The 21,709-nt window shown below is 37.3% G+C and overlaps 1 protein-coding gene across 3 annotated transcripts in view; it reads right to left on the reverse strand.

Annotated features, from left to right (window-relative positions):
- The window catches only part of MINDY3 (MINDY lysine 48 deubiquitinase 3), a 97,496-nt gene extending 76,098 nt beyond the window's left edge, over positions 1-21,398 (reverse strand). For 2 of the 3 annotated variants that reach the window (XM_064284888.1, XM_023548891.2), the window contains exons 1-4: positions 21,072-21,398; positions 10,140-10,219; positions 2,338-2,398; positions 102-275 (exon numbers count right to left, since the gene is read on the reverse strand). In XM_064284888.1, the coding sequence (XP_064140958.1) occupies positions 102-275; positions 2,338-2,398; positions 10,140-10,219; positions 21,072-21,165 (409 nt within the window). In that variant the 5' untranslated portion in view covers positions 21,166-21,398. The remainder of the gene's footprint in view (positions 1-101; positions 276-2,337; positions 2,399-10,139; positions 10,220-21,071) is intronic. The other variant, XM_003410568.4, reaches the window with a different exon arrangement.
- Positions 21,399-21,709: the final 311 nt, after the last annotated feature.

Consider the following 21,709-nt stretch of genomic DNA (forward strand, 5'->3'; position numbering starts at 1 on the left):
TCTGCTATGAAAATTAAAATCCTTTTTTCTTAAAAAAGTTCAACAGTTTTATTAAAACAAAGGTACAAGAAGTTACGTCGGGAAATAAAAATGTATCTTACAAGAAGGTTCCACTTGGCAACTAGACTCTGCAGGACTCCCAGAAATACTAGCAGTTTCCTCAGTTGTCTTTCCTCTTAACCATGAAACCAAGCAGTAGGATCCAGAGTTGTCACAACAAGCACTTTCTAAAATATCACACAAGGTATGACAAAGGAGTTCCTTCCGCTCTTCCTCTAAAAATAAAGAAAGAACAAATTACAACGGTTTGCAAAAAATATGTCAATTTAATGCTGAAAAATCAAGCATTTTAAGTGGCAAGAAAACTCATAAATAACAGATCTTAAATTATATTTTAGAATATATATTTAGAAAATATAACCACTGTTATAACATTCCCATTAATTAAAAAAGAATCCTGAAAAATGCAGAATTCACCATTATGAAAAAGAATATGCTACTTGGAATAATCTCATAGTGACAGTCATTTTCATTAAGTTGCAAATGTAGCATTTAAGCCATGAGGTTTCCTTTATTGCAAAACTAGGCACAATGCAAGGGTCCGTTTAGGCTATCTTCTCCCCATTTCTGTATTAGCCTACTATCTTTGATCTCCCTGTCCCATAGGAGTAAGGATAATGATATAACATTGTCGGCACATACAAAACCCCAGTCCATTAGCAGAGGCTACAGCGGTTACGTGGCATGATACAGATGCTGCTCAAACTGTAGTACGGTGACAGAATGTTAGAGAAAATAGGACAAGTGCCCAGACCATTTCTTTCTGAACTGTGGTCACCCTCCCTTTTTCAAGTAAGTACAGTTCAGCTTACTCTCTCAAGCAATATGACTTTCTGAGCTTTAAAATAAGGAAAATATATACACATTCTATGTAAACTTTTGTGCTACAAAAATAATCCAAAAAAAAAAAAAAACTCAAACCAAATCTGTTGCTGTCGAGTCAATTCCAACACTACAGGACACAGCAGAACTACCCCATGGGGTTTCCAAGGCTACAAATCTTTAAGGAAGCAGACTGCCACATCCTTCCCCAGCAGAATGGCTGATGGGTTTGAGCCACCGACCTTTTGGTTAGCAGATGCGCACTTAAACACTGCGACAATAGTAAACCCCTCCCCGCCAAAAAACAAACCCATTGCCTCTGAGTCGATACCAACTCAGTAGAACTGCCCCATAGGGTTTCCAAAGAGCAGCTGGTGGATTCAAACTGACGACCTTCTGGTTAGCAGCCAAACTCTTAACCACTACGCCACCTGGCTTTCCGCATCAATAATATTATCTCTTAAATAGTTTCTTCTCTACTAAAATTTATTTTGCCTTTCAGCTATTTATTAGTAAAAAATATAACAGTGATACTTAACTCAAGTTCAAAATCATTAATATATTCTAATGGCATGGTTTGGAATGGAAGCTGTTATGTCCTTATATTCAAAACTGGGATGGTAATATATCCTACTGTCTCCCAGAAGTTATTGTGAGGTTCACATGAAACTGTGTAAGTGAAGGAGAGATCTTTGTTAACCCTCGAGCGGAATGCAGATGTTCACTATCATCAGGTAGGACCACATATCTGTCTCAATCATGTTGCAGAAGCTATGACAGCATCGTTTGCAATTTAATCCAGAATTATTTGCAGTAATATTCTCATTGTGTAAGGCATTATGCTAAATAGTGTGGGAATACAAAGGTAATTCTGGGTTCTTGCTCAGAATTAAGTAAGACCGCCCCCCCCTCCAAAAAATAAGTAAATGACTAATTTTTATCGTATGTTATCTAATAAACCAAAAAACCTGTCGCCGTCGAGTCAATGCCAATTCATGGTGACCCTATAGGGCCGAGTAGAACTGCACCACAGGGTTTTCAAGGCTGTAACCTTTACGGGGGCAGACTGCCACAGCTTTCTCCTGTGGAGCGGTGGTAGGTTCGAACCACAGCCGTTTCAGTTAGTCGCTGAGTGCTTTAACCACTGTGCACCAGGGCTCCTTTATCACAGTTCAGTGAAGTGCATCAGGTTATAGAAAGAGGCCAAAGGTTTTTTGCCTCAGTTATATTATCTTGTCTTACATCTCTTAGTTAAGAAAGCCAAATTTGGAAATATTCATTCGAAAATTTGAGGTCAAAGTTCATGAAATTTTTGGAAACATTTTTGGCAAAAAAAAAATAAATGCCATTTATAGTGCACTTTTTGAGATGGATAATTTTAATTAAACTGTTGTCAATGAATGCTGCACAGATCATCTAAAGGATGGAGTAAAAGCTTTCAGAAGACAATCATACCTGGACAATCCCTCCAAGATGACTTCTCAGAAGAAAACAGGAGCTTCTTCAAAAGAAATGCCTTTACACAATTAAAGCAATCATTATTAGAAAGCGTTATAAACACACCTCATATCATTCATTTATTTTAAAACAGGAAAAACTAATTTGTACCTCCTTTCTGACACCCTGAACTGTTCTATTAAAATCTTAAATTGTTTCCCTCATTCAAAAGTACCTGTGCAGAGTTACTGACTCAGATTACACTACTATAGCCTTGATTCTAGATACATAAAACGCTGCTGCTTCTACAATATGTGCTTTCTGGCAAGCAGTACAATTAATTCAAAACTAATAGGCAAGCAACTGGTAATTAAAAAAAAAACCCCAGTGCCGTCAGAAACCTATTCTTCCATTCACAAACTGGAAGCCCTATGAAGCAGGACCAAGTGTACACTTCTCTTAGATTCCTTGGGAGAAAAGAAATCTAAATACAAAATGGTTCTGTTCTATTAGTTCAGATCTGTAACAGAAGAATACCACTATGAAAGTCATCTTTTTATAATAAGGAGCTCCTAACTTCCTGGTTTAACCATTAAAAAAAAAAAAAACTATTAAGTTTTAAAAGAAAAACAAATTGATTTTTTTCTTTTTCTTAAGTGAGTCAACTATTTTACATGGGTGATTTGATAGAAAATAGTTCAGTGTAGAACACTGCTGCCTTCACAAGTGTAATCCAAGGGCTATCTGCATTTTAATCATCTGAATTGTTTAAAATGCAGATTCTAGGGCTCCATCCAGTGAACCTGAATCCCTAAGGGGCAGATCCAAAAAAAACAAGGTGATTCTTACTCTTAAGTATTGGAAAAGCATTAGTATACAGATTGAGAATTGCTTTTAGTCAGACAGACCTGAGTCTGAATCTTGATTCTACTACTTGACTAACTAGAAATAATAACAGAGCAAACTTTAAAAGGTTGAACTGAGGATTATGAGATAATACAGGTAATGCACCTAGTACAGTAAGTACCTGGCACATAAGCAAATCAATTCAAAGTATTCTAGCAAGAAATGAAGTAATATTCTATAGTATTCCTACAGAAATAAAACCTACAAATACTATAATCAAGTGCTTCTGATTTTCCCCACAAATAACAAGAATTATAAAATTGAGTAGTATAACTATTACAAAATTTTGGAAAAGTGACGTCAGGACACATGATTTTACCACAATACAACCACCGTTAGCACTATGATATACCACTTTCAGTATTTTGTTCTTGTTTTTTATTTTTTAACATCTGTTTTTAATTTTACTGTAAGTGAGAATCATTACGGGTACATGATTATGTTTTCTCGTTTTTAGTGTTTTCCAACAGAATTCCTGTCATTCTCAATCACTAATTGCCTCTCTAACTATTTATCAAATTTTACTTAAACATTATTTAAGGTTTAAATTATATTACAGTACATTTAGGTTGTTTACATTTTTTTTTTTTTTCACTACTATATATATGAATTGTCTCTCACTTTGTCATACTGTGGTGGCTTGCGTGTTGCTGTGATGCTGGAAGCTATGCCACAGGTATTTCAAATACCAGCAGGACCACCCACGGTGGACAATTTTCAATGAAGCTTCCAGACTAAGACAGACTAGGAAGAAGGACCTAGTGGTCTACTTCTGAAAAAACTGGCCCGTGAAAACCTTACAAATAGCAGTGGATCATTGTCTGATACAGTGTCAGAAGATGAGCCCCTCAGGTTGATAGTCACTCAAAATAACACGGGGGAAGAGCTGCCTTCTCAGAGTAGAGTTGACCTTGGAGATGTGGATGGGGTCAAGCTTTTGGGACCATCATTTACTGATGTGGCATGACTCAAAATGAGAAGAAACAGCTGCAAGCATCCATTAATAATCAGAACATGGAATGTACAAAGTGTGAATCTAGGAAAATTGGAAGTTTTCAAAAATGGAATGGACTACATAAAGATCTATATCCTAGGCATTAAAACCCATTGCCACTGAGTCGATTCCAACTTATAGCGACTCTATAGGACAGAGTAGAATGGCCCCCCAAGGAGCAGCTTCTGGATGCAAACTGCTGAACTTCTGGTAAGCAAACACCTAACCACTGTGCCACCAGAGCACCATCCTAGGCATTAGTAAGCTGAAATGGACTGGCATAGGCCATTTTGAATTGGACAATCATATGGTCTACTATGCCAGGAATGACAAATTGAAGAGGGACATTGTTGCATTCATTGTTAAAAAGAACATTTCAAGATCTATCCTGAACTACAATCCTGTTAGTGATAGGATACTACCCATATGCCTACAAAGACGACCAGTTAATTTACGTACCAACTACTAAGGCCAAAAATGAAGAAATGGAAGTTTTTACTAACTTCTGCAGTCTGAAGTTGATCAAACATGCAATCAAGATGCACTGATAATTACTGATGATTGGAATGTGAAAGTCGGAAACAAAGAAGGGTCTATAGTTGGAAAATATGGTCTTGATGATAGAAATGGTGCTGGAGATCACATGACAGAATTTTGCAACACCAACAGCTTCTTCATTGCAAATATCTTTTTTCAACAACATAGTGACTATAAATGTGGACCTCATCAGATAGAATACACAGGAATCAAATGCACTACATCTGTGGAAAGAGATGATAGAGAAGCTCAAAATCATCAGTCAGAACAAGGCCAGGGGCCAACTGTGGAACAGACCATCAGTTGGTCATATGCAAGTTCAAGTGGAAGCTGAAGAAAATTAGAAGTCCACGAAGGCCAAAGTACGACCGTGAGTATATCCCACCTGAATTTAGAGATCATCTCAAGAATAGATTTGACGTGTTGAACACTAATGATTAAAGACCAGATGAGTTGTGGAATGACATCAAGGACATCACACATGCAGAAAGCAAAAGGTCATTAAAAAGACTGGAAAGAAAGAAAAGATCAAAATGGATGTCAGAAGAGGCTCTGAAACCTGCTCTTGAATGTACAGTAGCTAAAGCAAAGGGAAGATATGATGAAGTAAAAGAGCTGAACAGAAAACTTTAAGAGACAGCTCGAGAAGATAAACTATTATAATGAAATGTGCAAAGACCTGGAGTTAAAAAACCAAAAGGGAAGAACACACTTGGCATTTCTGAAGCTGAAAGAGCTGAAGATAAAATCAAGCTTCAAGTTGCAATACTGAAGGATTCTATAGGCAAAATATTGACCGACACAAGAAGCATCAAAAGAATATGGCAGGAATACACAGAGTCACTGTACCAAAAGAATTGGTCAATGTTCAACCATTTCAGGAGGTAGCACGTGATCAAGAACCAATGGTACTGAAGGAAGAAGTCCAAGATGCACTGAAAAACAAAGCTCCAGGAACTGATGGAATACCAACTGAGATGTTTCAACGAACAGATACAGCTCTGGAGGTGCTTACTTGTTTATGCCAAGAAATTTGGCCAACTGACTGGAAGAGATCCATATTAGTGCCCATTCCAAAGAAAGATGATCCAAAAGAATGCGAAATAACTGAACGATATCATTAATATCACATGCAAATAAAATTTTGTTGAAGATCATTCAAAAGCGGTTGTAGCAGTATGTCAACAAGGAATTGCGAGAAATTCAAGCTGAATTCCGAAGAGGAATGGAACGAGGAATAGCACTGCTGATGTCAAATGGATCTTGGCTGAAAACACAGAATACCAGAACGATGTCTACCTCTGTTTTACTGACTATGCTGTTTTACTGATTGTGTGGATCATAATGAATTATGGATAAAACTGCAAAGAATGGGAATTCCAGAACACTTAATTATGCTCATGAGGAACCTGTACATAGACCAAGACACAGTAATTCTAACAGAACGAGGGGATACTGTGTGATTTAAAGTCAGGAAAGGTACGCATCAGGATTGTATCATTTCATCATACTTATTCAGTCTGTATGCTGAGCAAATAACCCAAGAAGCTGGATTATATGAAGAAGAACGCGGCATCAGGATTGGAGGAAGAGTCATTAATAACCTGCAATATGTACATGACACAACCTTACTTGCTGAAAGCAAAGAGGACTTGAAGCACTTACTGATGAAGACCAAAGACTACAGCCTTCAGTATACATTACACCTCAACATAAACAAAAATCCTCACAACTGGACCAATAAACAACATCATGGTTTTTATAGACTGAATTGTGTCCCCACAAAATGCATGTCAACCTGGCCAGGCCAGGATTCTCAGTAATGTATGGCTGTCTACCATTTCATCATCTGATGTGATTTTCCTATGTGTTCTAAATCTTACCTCTATGATGGTAACGAGGTAGGATTAAAGGTAGTTATGTTAATGAGGCAGGACTCAAATCTACAAGATTAGGTTGTATCTTGAGTCAATCTCTTTTGAGATATAAAAGAGAGAAGCTACCAGAGAGACAAGGGACCTCATTACCACCAAGCAAGAAGAACCAGGAGCCCACGCATCCTTTGGACCCAGGGTTCCTATGCTGAGAAGCTCACAGAGCTGGGGAAGATAGATGATGAGGACCCTCCCCCAGAACCGACAGAGAAAGCCTTCCACTGGAGCTCACACCCTGAATTTGGATTTCTAGCCTCCTAGGTTGTGAGAGAATAAATTTCTCTTTTTGTTGAAGCCATCCACTTGTGGCATTTCTGTTACTGCAGCCCTACATAACTAAGACAATGATAAACAGAGAAAAGACTGAAGTCGTCAAGGATTTCATTTTACTTGGATCCATAATCAACACCCACAGTAGCAGCAGTCAAGAATCAAACATTTCGCATTGGGCAAATCTGCTGCACAATACCTCTTTCATGTATTAAAAAACAAAGATGTCACTTTGAGGACTAAGGTGAGCATGGTTCAAGCCATGGTATTTTCAATGGCCTCATATACATGTGAAAGCTAGGCAATGAATAAAGACCAAAGAATTGATGCCTTTGAATTACGCTGTTGGTGAAAAATATTGAATATACCACAGACTGCCAGAAGAACAAACAAATCTGTCTTGGAAGAAGTATAGCCAAAATGCTCCTTAGAAGTGAGGATGGTGAGACTTTGTGCCATGTACTTTGGACATATCAGCAGGGACCACTCTCTAGAGAAGAACATCATGCTTAGTAGAGAGTCAGCAAAAAAGAGGAAGACTCTCAATGAGGTGGACTGACACAGTGGCTGTAACAATGGGCTCAAGCATAACAATGATTTTGAGGATGCGGCAAGACTTTCTTTTTGTTGTACACAAGGGTGGCTATGAGTCAGAATTAACTTGACAGCACCTAACAACAACACATATGTATAAATTTTTTTGAATATAACCTTTCCCATGTAAGATTTTTCCTCTAGAAAAATTCACAGAAGTACAATTATTGCATCTAAACATCTGAATTATCATGGTTTCAAGTATAATGTAAATTCTTTCCCAAAATCAAAGCACAGATTTGTACGATGGGGAGGTATATAACTGTGCTAGCATCACCCCACCCTTATATGCATTGGCCATTATAGTTTTATACTTAGAGATGAGGAAAAGTTAACAAATAGAATCTAGTTACAGTTTTATTTTTAGTTTCTTGGATTACTAGTGAGGTTGAACACCTTGTTACTTTTGTTGTCCAGCATATTCCACCTATTATGATTGCATGTTTATATCCAGTGCCCATTTAATCCCCGGTATCGAACCAATTTGTACATATTCTTTGTATAAGAAAGAAAACCTCCCTTAAAAACTTATATTTTTCACTGTAGTTTGTTGAACTGGGAAAGCCATTTTTTTCATAGAGGGTTGATAAACACTTCGTTTTAGTTTTCCTATGGCTAAGTACTATAAAAAATATACTATTTGAGATATGGCATGAGATGATCTAAACTCCCTTTTTCTCCCTCAAACTGCTAACCAGTCATACCAATGGCATTTGTTACACTTTTTATTTCACCATTGACTTTGTAGTTATTTCTTTATCATGGCATGTGAGAAATTCTTGATATATTCTCATATGCAGTAAGGTCTACTATTGCATTATCTGCCCTGTTCCATGATTACATTTATTTTTCCAGTAATACCATCATGTTCTTTTATAGTTTAAAAAAGGTTTAATATTGAGTCTTGTTCATTACTCTTAATGATTTAGCTGTGATTGTTAAATTGAAATATTAATAAAAACAAAATTCTACTGACTGAAAAGGTTTATGTGACTATCAGACTAAATTACTACCTTAAAGATACATAAAGATAGGTGTCAGGATTTTGAACATCACAATTATTCTTTTTTACATCGCAACCCCATTTATAAAAATAACTACCATTTTTTAAATATAAAACAGGAAATTCCTGAGGTATGCCTTATATTAAACTATATTCATAGACTTTCAATAAAAACCCTGGGGTATTATTACGGATGAAGACAGGCACTGCTTAAACAGCCCAATTTGCATATGGGCAGGACAAGGAATCTTCAAATTCAGTTAAGGTTCCTACTAGCAACCAAAAGAGCCCTGGTGGTGCAGTGGTTAAGAGCTCAGCTGCTAACCAAAAAGGTCAGCAGTTTGGATCCACCAGCTGCTCCTTGGAAACCCTATGGGGCAGCTCTACTCTATTTTGTAGGGTTACTCTGAGTTGGAATCTATGTGACTGCAACGAGGCTTTTTTTTAGCTTTTTTTTTTTTTTGCTATAACTCAAAAGTCTGCCTCAGTTACACAACACAACCAGTTCTAACTACAAATTTAGAGTCAAATTTCTATGTTTATATTCCACAGTTCTGAGGCAAGGTTCAAACTTAATTTTTTTTTTTTTCACTAATACAAGAAAAAAAAATCAACTTCACTCCCTAACAAAATAAAATAATGAACTATAAAGGATATTATTTTGGAATCTAAGATGGAAGGGGAATTTGCTTTTCCTTCAGAGAACTACATTTTTAATTTAATAATGCAAATTTATGGAGTATGCAGTCTGAGACACAAATTTACTTTGCAACTGTTTAGAGATGCGCTCTTTATACCCAATGAATAATAAATATCTTACTAAATATGCACTTTCAAAACGTGCTCATTAAAACATAATAAATTCCAACTGCTTTGATAACAGTTTTGAAGTTGCACTGCTGTTCACAAACATTCTAAGTGCTACATTAAAATGAAAATTCAATTCTTGGTTTTCACAAAGTTATAGTTTATAGCAAATTAGTCAGTGAAATTAAAACAAGGTAACACATCAAGATTCAAAATCAAATAAATACATTCAGACAAACTATCTTTTGTGCAAAGAAAAAACTTATTTTTGAAATTCTGTTTGAAATCAGTTCCTACAAATTTTATTTGGAAAGGTCAAAGCTATAGTCTAAAACAGTATATACTTCCAACTTATTTTTAACATTTTAAAAGTTAGGTCATGAAAATAACTCTTCTTCAACTTTTTAGGAAAATCATTTATAGACAGAACAAATAACAGTATGATTACTATGATGTACCTATCTATAGTATAAAATGCTGTAACTCAATAGATTCTTTGGTTTAGAAAAGATGTCATGATTAGTAATTGCTAATTTTCTGAACGTTAGAGGACACCTATCATTTTTTTCTTTAAAATACAATGTTACGGCTGTGCAACTCACCCATGTTCTAATTATTCTTTTTTTATATGTTTGTAGTAATTTACAGGAACAAAAGTTAACTGTTTACTGATCATGCCTCATGATTATACAGAACACAGACATTAGAAAACACAAAGTAAAATAAAATGTTTGAACACATCCCTCTAAGGAGTTGGTAAAGTAGTCTATGTTACCTGAACAGGTGCAATAACAGCACAGGGGCCACCTTCAAACTGTTCTAATGCAGATCCCTCTGATTCACTAAACGCAAACCCTAAAAATGAAAGCAAGTAACAAAGATTAAACATATAATTTAAGTAGCAGCTAAAAGCATTTTTAATGTACTTTCCTTTGAAAGATCACTTATCACAATAGCAAAATATTTGTAGGTAAGTCAGATGCAGTGGTTCTCTACTGTTTGGGGGATCAAGGAACCCTTTCAAAAAAGCTATGGAACCTATATTCTCTCTTCCAAATGTACGCAAGTACACACACATACTTTTGCACCCAGGGACCCCCCCTCTAGGGGGATAAAGTATGAACTTTAATAAAAGAACACTAAGCATGATTTTTAAATAATTTAATTTACTCTAAACCAAACCAATAAACCAAACCCGTTGTCGTCAAGTCGATTCCGACTCATAGCGACCCTGTAGGACAGAATAGAACTGCCTCAGAGGGTTTCCAAGGAGCGGCGGGTAGATTTGAACTGCCAGCCTTCTGGTTAGCAGCTGAGCTCCTTAACCACTGTACCACCAGAATTCCAATTTACTCCAAGGAGGACTATATAGGCTATCTACTGAATTCAAACATAATTTTTAGAACACTTTCATATAGTATACGTGTTGTTAATCACTTCAACCTTTGAACTGAAAAATGAAACGGCATCATAGATGGTCTAAAGTCAGGAGAACAGAGTTACTATCTGTATAACTTTAGGTAAATTATTTCACTCCTTTAGGCCTCAGTGTTCTTATCTTTAAAATGATCACTTACAATTCCAACATGTTGTTGTTGTGTACCTGGAGTCCACTCTGATTCATAGAGATCCTATAGGACAGAACAGAACTGCCCCATAGTGCTTCCTAGGCTGTAATCTTAAGGGAAGCAGACAGCCAGGTCTTTTCTCCTGCAGCGCTGCTGGTGGGTTCGAACCATTGACCCTTAGGTTAGCAGCCGAGTGCTTAACCGTTATAACCATTCATTAATGGTTATAATTTAGTCATTTATTCAACATTTAGTAAACATTAGACACTATACCAAGCATTTTAGGAAATACGCATGAATGACACAGTCCCTGGTTTGAAGGAACCAAGAATTGAGGTGAAGACAAACAAGCAATTACTAAAACAAGAGAATAAATGAACGCTGTAATACAATTATAAACATTGTTATGGGTACAGAAAGGATTGGCTTACTCTGCCTGAGTCAAGTCTTAAGAGGTGACTTTAAGATTTATCCTGAATAGGAGGGATTTGTCAGGAAGACAATGTGGGAAAGTGACATTCAGAGAAAGAAAATAACTTTATTAAAGGAAAAAGAGCAGAATAATTTTATGGATTAGTAGAAAAATTAATGTAGCTGGAGGGTAGTATTTATTGAGTTAAGATGGGGGAAGATGACAAATGGGAGGACGGGAAGTTGACAACATAATGCTGGAAAGGCCAGGCCATGACCAGCTAGCAAAGGTCTTTTAGTAAAATAGTAGTATGATCCCACTTTTTTTTTTTTAAAAAGGAATGAGGAAGAGGTGGTTTCAACAGTCCTACAGAAATAGTGATGACCCTAATAAAAGCAGTATCAGTACAGAGAAAACTATATTCAAATATATTTGAGAGACAAAAGTAAGCTTTGATGAGTACGTATATGTGGGGCGAAGGCTTGGTACAAAAGAAATTAGAGATGTCTTTGAAGTTTCTAACTTGAGACACTAAACCCATTGCTGTCGAGTAGCTTGCAACTCCTAGCAACCCTACAGGACAAAGCAGAACTGCCCAGTAGAGTTTCCAGGGAACAGCTGGTGAATTCAAACTGCTGACCTTTTGGTTAGCAGCTGAGCTCTAACCACTGTACACTAAGGCTTCAATTGAGACACTAGCTGATAGCAACTGAAGTAAGAAATACTGCAGAGAATCCCTTTTTCTCCCATTGCTTCTCTCTTCTTTACCTTCATTCCCTCTCTTCCAGAAAGCATTGAAACATGTATTTCATATACTAAAGAAATAAAACCCAAAACGTTCTCCTTAAGGTTCCGCTCCTTCCCTCAATCTCCAGCTACCACTCTCTCATTCATTTCCTCTCAAAGCCTACCTACTTTAATAGTCATCTATGCGCACTGTCTCAATTCCTTACCTCTCAACTCACTTAACCCACAATTACCTGGTTTTCAACCTATGGGTGTACCAAACTTCTGAAAAATGCCTGTCCCTTGGCTTCACTGTTCCCTTTTCTTCCAGGTTTTCCTTTTCTGTTTCTTCTCCTTCAAAGCTAACGTTCCCCAGGCCTTAGTTTTAGGATCTATGCTCTTTTCATTCTATGCTTTCTGGGCACTCTCGTCTACTCCAGGATTTTCACTGCCCACTATCATCAGGTAATTCCCAAATACAGCCCAAAACAGAACTCCAGACATGCGCAAAGTCTAAAATCCTTAACATGGCCTTGTATGATCTGCCTTCTGCCTACATCTCCTACCTCATCCTTTACCACTCTTCCTCTTTAGGCTACAGGCTTGCTAAACTTCTTTCAGGTCCTCAAATATTCCATTTTCTCTGTTTTTTTTACCCACTGTACATATTGTTCCCTCTTCTTGAAACATTTATTTGCTAACTTTTTCTCTGAAAAACTCACTTACCTTTTAGACTTCACATTAAGGTAAGGTCTTCTTGTTTTAACCTCCAAGACAGGTCTTGAATCTATTTTTATCCCATCTCCAGTTCACCTTCTAGTTCAAATCATCATCTCTCCCCTTGATATTGCTAAGGAGCTTACAATTAGATCTCCCCATTCCTTCTACTAGAAACCCTGGTGGTGTATTAAGTATATGGCTGCTAACCAAAAGGTTGGCAGTTCAAGTCCGCCAGGAGGCTCCTTGGAAACCCTATGGGGCAGTTCTCTGACCTATAGGGTCGCTATGAGGCGAAATTGACTCGACAGCAACGGGTACGGTACGGTATTTCCTTCTACTTTCTCCCACCAATCTATTCAGCATAGAGTTGCCAAAGTATTACTTTATAAATGGAAATCAGATTTTGCCACAGTATGCTTAAAGCATTTCAGTGGCTACTCACTGCAATTAGAATGAAACCCAAACTCCTTTTCATGGTCTAAAAGACGCTGCATAATCTGGCTCACACCTATCAATCCAACTTTCCCTCATGTCACTCTTACCTTCATTATCTACAATGGCTCAGGTGCCTAAAAACACTCCTAGTCTTTTCCTGGGGCCCTGATGCTTGTTGTTGGTTCTGTATGGAATGCTCTTTCCCCATCTCTTCCCACGGCTAGGAATCCCTGGGTGGCGCAAATGGTTAAGCACTAGGCTACTTACCGAAAGGCTGGCAGCTCGAGTCCTCTCAGAGGTACCTCGGAAGAACGGCCGAAAGGTCACAACCATTGAAAACCCTATGAAGCTCAGTTCAACTCTGAAACTCATGAGGTTGCCATGAGTCAGAACTAACTGGATGACAGCTGGTTTGTTTCGGCTCATATGGCTAAATCTTTCTCATGCTTTAAGACTCAGTTTAGGTGTTAATTCCTCAGAGAGAATATTCTCTGACAAATCTAAGTAGATCTCTCTCTCTATTATCTTCCAGGGAAATCAGTGCTTATCATACTCTATAATTATATTCTTGTTTACTTGTTTATTGTCTGTCTTCCCTACAAGTATCTTGCCACTTCTATTCACCACTGTTTTCCCAGTATGAGTGAATGTGTTTCTATGAACGCCAAGTTCAGTTTCAAAAATGTGAGACAACCATTTGGCAAAATTTAGAAGTGGGTAATATGGGTCTAGAGTTCAGGGCAGAGTTTAGGATTAAAAATAGAAATCTGAGACATATTATCCTAAGCATGGCAGTTAAAATGAATGAGTGTATGTAGAACAAAGATAATAGAGTTGAGAATATTAACAAGTGGGCAGAAGCTGAGTCAGCAAAGTAGATTAACAATGCTTGACACCTCAAGGAAAATAGCTGACAATATTTCTGTCAACAATAAAATTTCAACTTTTCAAGTATTATTAGAATTTTGGAAAACTGTATCCATGACTATGAGCTTGACTGGTCCTCAATACTTAGACTTTTCTGATGAGGTCAGTGGTGACAGAAACAACTATGACTTTTGATATCACGTGACAGAATATGTTAACACGTGGGAGGTCTTCATAAACCAGTGAACCAATAATTTCCAAAATGACAGATGAATGCTGTTACAAATTCACGCATGGGTAAAAGAGCCATTCAAAGTACAAGACAGGCCAACGGATTTCAATTAACAGCGTACAAAAAGTTCACTGATGTAGCTTTGAATCCCATATTGCAAATAACCTTTAAAAATCTACCACTTGTTTTCTAATAAGACAGATAATAAAGTAGTTTGTAAAAATGTAAAACAATGCCACAAATCTCACTAATTGATTTTTTATATTGAAGTCCTCAATAATTTTTAAGCATGTAAAGGGGTCCTGAGTTGAAAAAAAAAAACAAAACTTGAGAACCATCGGCCTAGGGGAGAAGAAGGCTTCTAAGTGAAATATGCAGGCAAAGAACAAGTGAAGACTAAGGAGATGTTACTTACTGAAAGTGAAGGGAATGAGAGGGAGTAGACAATTGAAAAGAATGTTAATCTGAAAAATGCAAGGAAAGTTGGTAAGGATAAAGAACAAAAAGAAGCAATTGAGGGCTCAGCTAAGGTTCAACTACTAAATTTGTATTAGTGCTGGTCATAATTTTCTCCAGCAATACACAGCAGCCTGGGAATAGAAGTAGATGATAAGATAAATGGTGCGTTGGGAATAGGCAAGGTAGACAGGATGATTTTGATAAGGACAAGTAAGAATTAAGGGTACAATCATATTAAGACAATCAAATCTGAAGTCCAATTTAGGAACACAAAAACATGATGAAGTCAAGAAACCTTCATTTGTTACCTAGCTCTTCTACTGAAGAATAAGGAATAAAAAAGGGCCCCTAGTGTTGTGTCCAAGTGCAGAGGCAAAATCAGGCTCTGAAAAACTTTCAGTGTGTTTTAATAAGTGTGAATTAGTAATGAATTCTTGTCTTCCTTAAAAATTCAAATAATGAGCTGCTTTTGTATTTTGGATGTTAAAACCTCATGAGAAAATTCCAGGCACATCTGTTTTATGCCAAATTCTGCTTAATTCCAACACACACTTTTGAGTGTGTTACTGATAATTGACAAAAACTATTAAAGCCTGAAACAAAGTCAGCTAAAAGAAAATTAAGCATTCTATTCTAAAACCCTGGTGGCGAAGTAGTTAAGGGCTACAGCTGCTACAGCTGCTAACCAAAAAGTTCGTAGTTCGAATCCACCAGCTGCTCCTTGGAAACCCTATGGGGCAGTTCTACACAGAGTACTACGAGTTGGAATCGACTAGGCGACAATGGGTTTTTTTTTTTTTTTTTAAGAGATTCAAATTCAAGTGAAACCTTATTATAAAATGAGAAGCCTGCTTCGTATATTCCTGTTTTAGGATACCCACTGCCTTCGAGTTGATTCCAACTCAGAGCGACCCTATAGGACAGAGTAGAACTGTCCCAGAGGGTTTCCAGGGAGTGCCTGGGTGGATTCAAACTGCTGACCTTTTGGTTAGCAGCTGATCACTCGTCAAGTATTTTCACACTAAAATTTTCTCCTGGTTTTTAAAGGAATTTATTTATCACATAAATGGCTGTTTTCTCTGACTAGATATAAAATTACTCATTGAAAACATCTGAGCATAAATAATTTTGTACCATAGTCAACGATACTAGAGAGTACAGAAGTCTTTATCAGTTGCAAGTTTTACAGTTCATAATTAATTTAAACCTAAGCTATAAACCTCTTTGCAATTTCCCAGTCTCTTATTTTCATATGAATATTTTTTTATACTTACATATTTTATTTAAACCAATTGACAACTACTGCCTCTATAATTCTAACTTCTGTGTAAACAAAAGGCCATAGAAAGACTTGGTGTGATCATTACAAGTTGGATGATCTTGGTTGAATCAAATATCTAAAGTGGGCCACAGGTTCCTCATCTATAAAAATGAGGACAAATATGATTTTGAAAAACTGTAAAGCATGACACAAGTGATATTATGATACTTTAAAGTCTTTTAATAAAAAAATATATAATTCAAAGTATCAAGAACTTAACTGTCACATGCTTACAAATTGCGAGTGTAAAAAACATCGGATGTTTGACGAATTATGATTTAGGCATGCTGGAAAAAAGAAAATCTATACTTAAAAGAAATAAAAAGCTTCTATCAAAAAATCTTTGAAATGATGTAATCCACAGTATTAACTAATTCTCACCTTAGAAGAAAAATTACTGATACAACTATATCATTTTATTACTTTAGTAAAATGTTAATCACTGTAATAAACATCCAAACATACTTTCTAATTTTAAGCCAAATGCATTAACTTCTAAATAGATCTAATTTATTAAATCTCAATTTTCTCATACCGTGTAACAGAAATTGCTCTACACAGAAAGCCCTAAACTCTAATTTCAATCAGCTACAGCCCCTACAGTCCTGAAAACAAACCACACTGAACGGCTACAAACAGCAAAATTGGGGTTCCCCCTTTTTAGTCACTCTTTAGGCAAAACAAGAAAGTAACTTAAAGCCTGGAGGAAGGAGAAAAGGGAAGAAATAGTTTCTGAAAGTTTATAATTTAGATCATGGGTCAGCCTCATTTTTATAGTTTTAGAATACAGCCAGGTTCATATCATCTACTGCTGCTTTCACTAAAATGGCAGAATAGTTGAAATGAAACCATAAAGCCCATGGCCTTTTACAGAAAAAGCTTGCCAAACAATGATCTAGATCATCAATACTGAAAAGAAAATGAATTCCTAATAAGTCAAAATATTTTCTTTTATAATAAAATTAATGCTACTTCTTGACCGCTCTGACTGGGATCACAACAAAGCGTCCCCACACAGAGCAGCAGAAAAGCGCAGAACAAAAAAATCAAGATCACAGAAGAGACCAGACTTCCTGGTCTGACAGAGACTGGAGGAACCCCCAAGACTATGGCCCTTCTGACCTGGAACTGAAGCCATTCCCAGAGACTGCCTTCCAGCCAAACAACAGACAAGACCATAAAATAAACAATAACACCCAAGAGAAACGCCCTCCTTAGAACAATCAATTATATGAGGTCAAAAGGGCCTATCTGCCCAAAAGCAAAGATGAGAAGGCAAGAAGGGGTAGAAAATCACAATGAAAGAAAACAGGGGAGCCCAGGGAGGAAATGAGGAGAGTGCTGACACACTTTGGGGAGTGAAGCCAAGGCCATGAAAAACACTTATGTACAAACTATTGAATGGGAATCTAATTTGCTCTGTAAACTTTCACCTAATGTATAATACAAACATATATATATATGCATATGTGTGTGTGTATACACATACATGTATATATACATATATATATACACACATACATATATATATAACTGTTACATCTTGACCCTTATTTTGGTTCTGCTGGGATGGCATCACTCTGACCACTTGTTAACATCTCCAGTACAGTACTACTATCCAGGTCCAAGTTGCCATCTCTTCTCCCCTTGATTGCTCCAACTGCCTCTTATCTGATCTTCTCGCTGTCTCCCTTAATCCACTACAGCCTCAGACATGGCAGACAGAGTGATCCTTTAAAAACTTGATAGATCCTGTCACGCCTTTGCTCTAAACCTTCCAATAACCTCCATCCCCCAGTTTCATCCAGAATAAATGCCAAAGTCCTTAAAATGGCCTATAAAGCCTTATAAGATTTGGGTCATAGTGTCACCTTTTATCAATCTCCCATTTCCTCACTCCTCCTTCAGTCACACTAACCTCTTTGCCGTTCCTTGAACAAGTTTGTTGTTGTTCCTTGAATAACTGCCTGGAGTGCTCTTTTCCCCAAACGTCTGCATAACTAATTCAGTTACTTCCCGTGTTTGCTCAAATCTCATCTTAAAATGAGTCCTATCCAGGCCAACCCTATCCTGGAACTTCCTAATTCCTTACCCTCTAACTATTATATATACTTAATTTAGGTTTATATTATGTTTACTGTTTATTTTTCCTCCCACCCCCTGAGTGTCAACTGCAAGGATCTGAAATACTGTTCTAGTTTGTGAAAAGAAGGGAGGGAGTATAAGTGATGCTAATGAACTAAGCAAGTGAAAAGATGTGCTTTTCTTTAAAAATTATTACAGGCATTTGAGCAGGAGGGAAGCAGCAAAGAGTAGAGAGCAACTTCCAAATTAAGCAAACAATTCCAAACCTTTAAATTGCTAGTTGAAAGCATTTAAATTAAAAAAAAAAAAGTCAAAAATATGCTTTGTTTTAAAAAGGATTTGCAGAGAACACTATTGAAAACAATCAATTCAATTAAAAAAAACCCAACAAACTAGGTGTCACTACTGCAGTTTATTGTTTTAACAACCATTTCAAAATATTTTAACTTGGCCAATCAGTATAACTTCATACATGGAATACCTCTAGATACAATTTTATAAATATCTACCTGAAACATCTTACAGGTCTAACTTGCTTTCAAAAGACAAAGGAGATTGGGGTAGTCAATTCAAAGCAGTTAGACTATGAAATAATGCCAGAGCTGGTGTCACATTACTGATGCAGTCATGTAAGAGCAGCACATCAGCGTCTTGGGTCTCTTCCCACAAACCCAAATGAGCACCACAGCAATCATTAGCAGTCCTATGCTTCTGAGAATGAATGAACACAACAATTAACATGCCAAACCAGCAACAACAACCCCCTGGTTCAGAGGTGATAACTTAAAATACGTATTTGGTTTCCTCAAAATCTTGATAAATGTAAGACTTTGAAAAAAATTACATATCCACTATATAACGATGCTCTTTGAAAAGCAATAAAAGAAACAAATCTTTCATTTTGATATGATACTTACTGAACTAATCTTGATGAGGAACTTCTCCATGACTAAAATGTGACAGAGCATTCTAAGATGTCATTATAAAGTTCTACTTAAAAAACTGCTTATTCACCAAATAATATACAATAATATCTTGTGATTCTCAAGGCAAGGCATGAGAGTAGTTTTTGACTTGGTCTATGATTAAGCACTTTATAAATTAATACAGCAGTAGCTACCATTTACTGAATGTTTACTGTATTTCAGATATTTTGCTCAGTGGCTAAGTATATTTACTTAACCTTTCATCCACATAACAATCCTATAAAGTTGGCACTATTATCTGCATTTTATATAGAAAGAAATTGAGGCTCAAATAAATAACTTGAACCTAGAACCCAAGTCTGCCTATTCTAAAGCCTATACCAAAACCATACCAGAACCGTCTGCCTGAATTCTCTTCAAATTTGCAACATAATATAAATACAAAAGAGGCTAAATATAATCTTATTCTACATAGCAAAATGGTTAGTAAATTCTGACTGACTAGAATGGAGGTATAAATTTTCTTAATCCTTCACTTTTGCACATTTTAGGGCTGCTTAATATTAAGTAAGTCAAAGTAGGAAACAAATTTTAAAATAAAATCTGTAAATGCAAGTGTCCAAGATTCCAGAAAATATTAGTTAACTGACCTAATTAAATGTGTAAAAAAGGCAAACTCATTACTTGTAGGGTTTAGAAACTCAAAGAAAAAAAAGAGAGAGCTGTATTAGGAGTTGGGAGATGTGGAAACCACTCCCAGCTCTATCAATTTGTCCAGTTTTGGCCCAGTCATTTAACCTTCACAACTCATTTTTCTCATCTGTTAAAACAAGGATGATGGACTAAATAACCCAACTGACTGTAAGACACCATGCTTCTAATTTACCTGGGAGGCGGGAAGGTAAATATTTTACAAATATTTTGAAATTGGAACTCAGATTTACTGTGTCAAAATTTCCAAAAACAAGTATTCTCTAAATAAATGCTTTAATAACACTAACCCCCTTAAACCCACCGCCACACTGAATAGCTATTATTTATTTGCCTAAGGTAAGTGTTTTACATGCTGCATACATTACTGATTCTTCCGACTCTGAAGGCTATGCTCCTAACTTTACCTAACTTCACCATAATCTTTATCTTAAGTCACTTTAAGGAAAGTGCCCTTTGTGTTTGAATAGCAAAGCTTAACGAATTAGAGATAATTACTAGTATAAAGCGCCCAGCACAGAGACTAACACGACGCAGAAACTGAAAAAAATGGTTATTTTTATTTCATTATTATTTGATTATTATTACTAAGATGTCTTACATAACTAAAATCCTGTCTGGGTAACATTACACCAGCACAGTAAGTGCTGTGATCCATATTCCTTTTAAACTGCAATAGATACTAAAGTATCTCAAAATCAGGAATATTTTGGGCCAAGAGAACACTTTGAAGCACGCAACAATCTACTCATATACCTAACCACATAATTAAAATTCAAACGACAAAGTTACTTTCTGGAATTAGCCTCCTTGACTTTCCTGTGAACTTCCCATTCCAAAAATAGGCTAAAGTGTTAATAAAAAGCAACAACATAAAGCCTTGCTAGGGGGTACAGACCCAGATCGCCACAGTTCTTGAAAAACTGACACTGGGGCACAGGGCACACCCTCAGTGTCACGCATTGCAGCCCAACAAGGGGCCACCCTTTTTCTTTCTACCCAGGCAAAGAGCAGCCCAGAGCGGCAGAGGTATTTTGGGTCTTTAGTGGCCAACTGTAACCATTCTTCTCAACCTCTCCACCCCAGAGCAGGTAGGCCGTTTCTGGAAAGTCCAGTTTCAGAGCTGAGCATTGGGATCGGGACACAGTGCGAGCCAAGCAAAGGGGTTGGGGCGAGAAGCCTCACAGCCAGACTTTCTCAGAGCAAAAGATGCGACAGCTGGAAGTGAGAGCCCAGACAAGGTACCTTGCGTCCAGCGGCAGAAGATGGTGTCGGAGAGGCCGGGGCTGCTCTTGGTGCCCCACACCAGCTCCATCAGTTCTTTAGTCAGTTCGGACATGATGGGGTACCAGCGAGCGGGTTTTCGCTTTCAGGACTCCTGCCCCGGAACATGGGGAAGGGGCGGCTCAGGAGTCAGGAGCTGCGGCGACGGCGGTGGCAAATGAGCTTGAAAGTAAGACCGGAGGAAGGCGAAAGAAGAGAGCGAGCTACATGCAGGAACCCACCGCCTGTCAAGCCCGGCAGAGCTGCAGCGAAGACTTTCCTGTACCGGAAGTGCCAGGGCCACTTCCTGCTCTTCCATAGCTTCCGCCCCCACATTAGGGAGGGCCGGGAACCACCTCCCCGGAAGCGGAAGTGGGCCTGGCAAGGGGCGTAGGAATTCTGAACTCGGCCCTAGTCTCTTCAGTGAGGCGGGAGTTTTTTTGTTTTTAGATTTCTCGTCCAGACGGCGTTGGATTATTTGTACCTTCCAGGAATACAGCCTATCTCCGTAAACACTATTCTGGTCTCAGCTGGAGGCTCTAAGGCCAAAGTCCTGGGTCCTAGAACATAAACCTATTCCTTAAAATTTGCATTATTAATTATGTTAAACTATAATTGTA

This window comes from Loxodonta africana, chromosome 4 (assembly GCF_030014295.1).
Source record: "Loxodonta africana isolate mLoxAfr1 chromosome 4, mLoxAfr1.hap2, whole genome shotgun sequence".
Classification (NCBI taxonomy): Eukaryota; Metazoa; Chordata; class Mammalia; order Proboscidea; family Elephantidae; genus Loxodonta; species Loxodonta africana.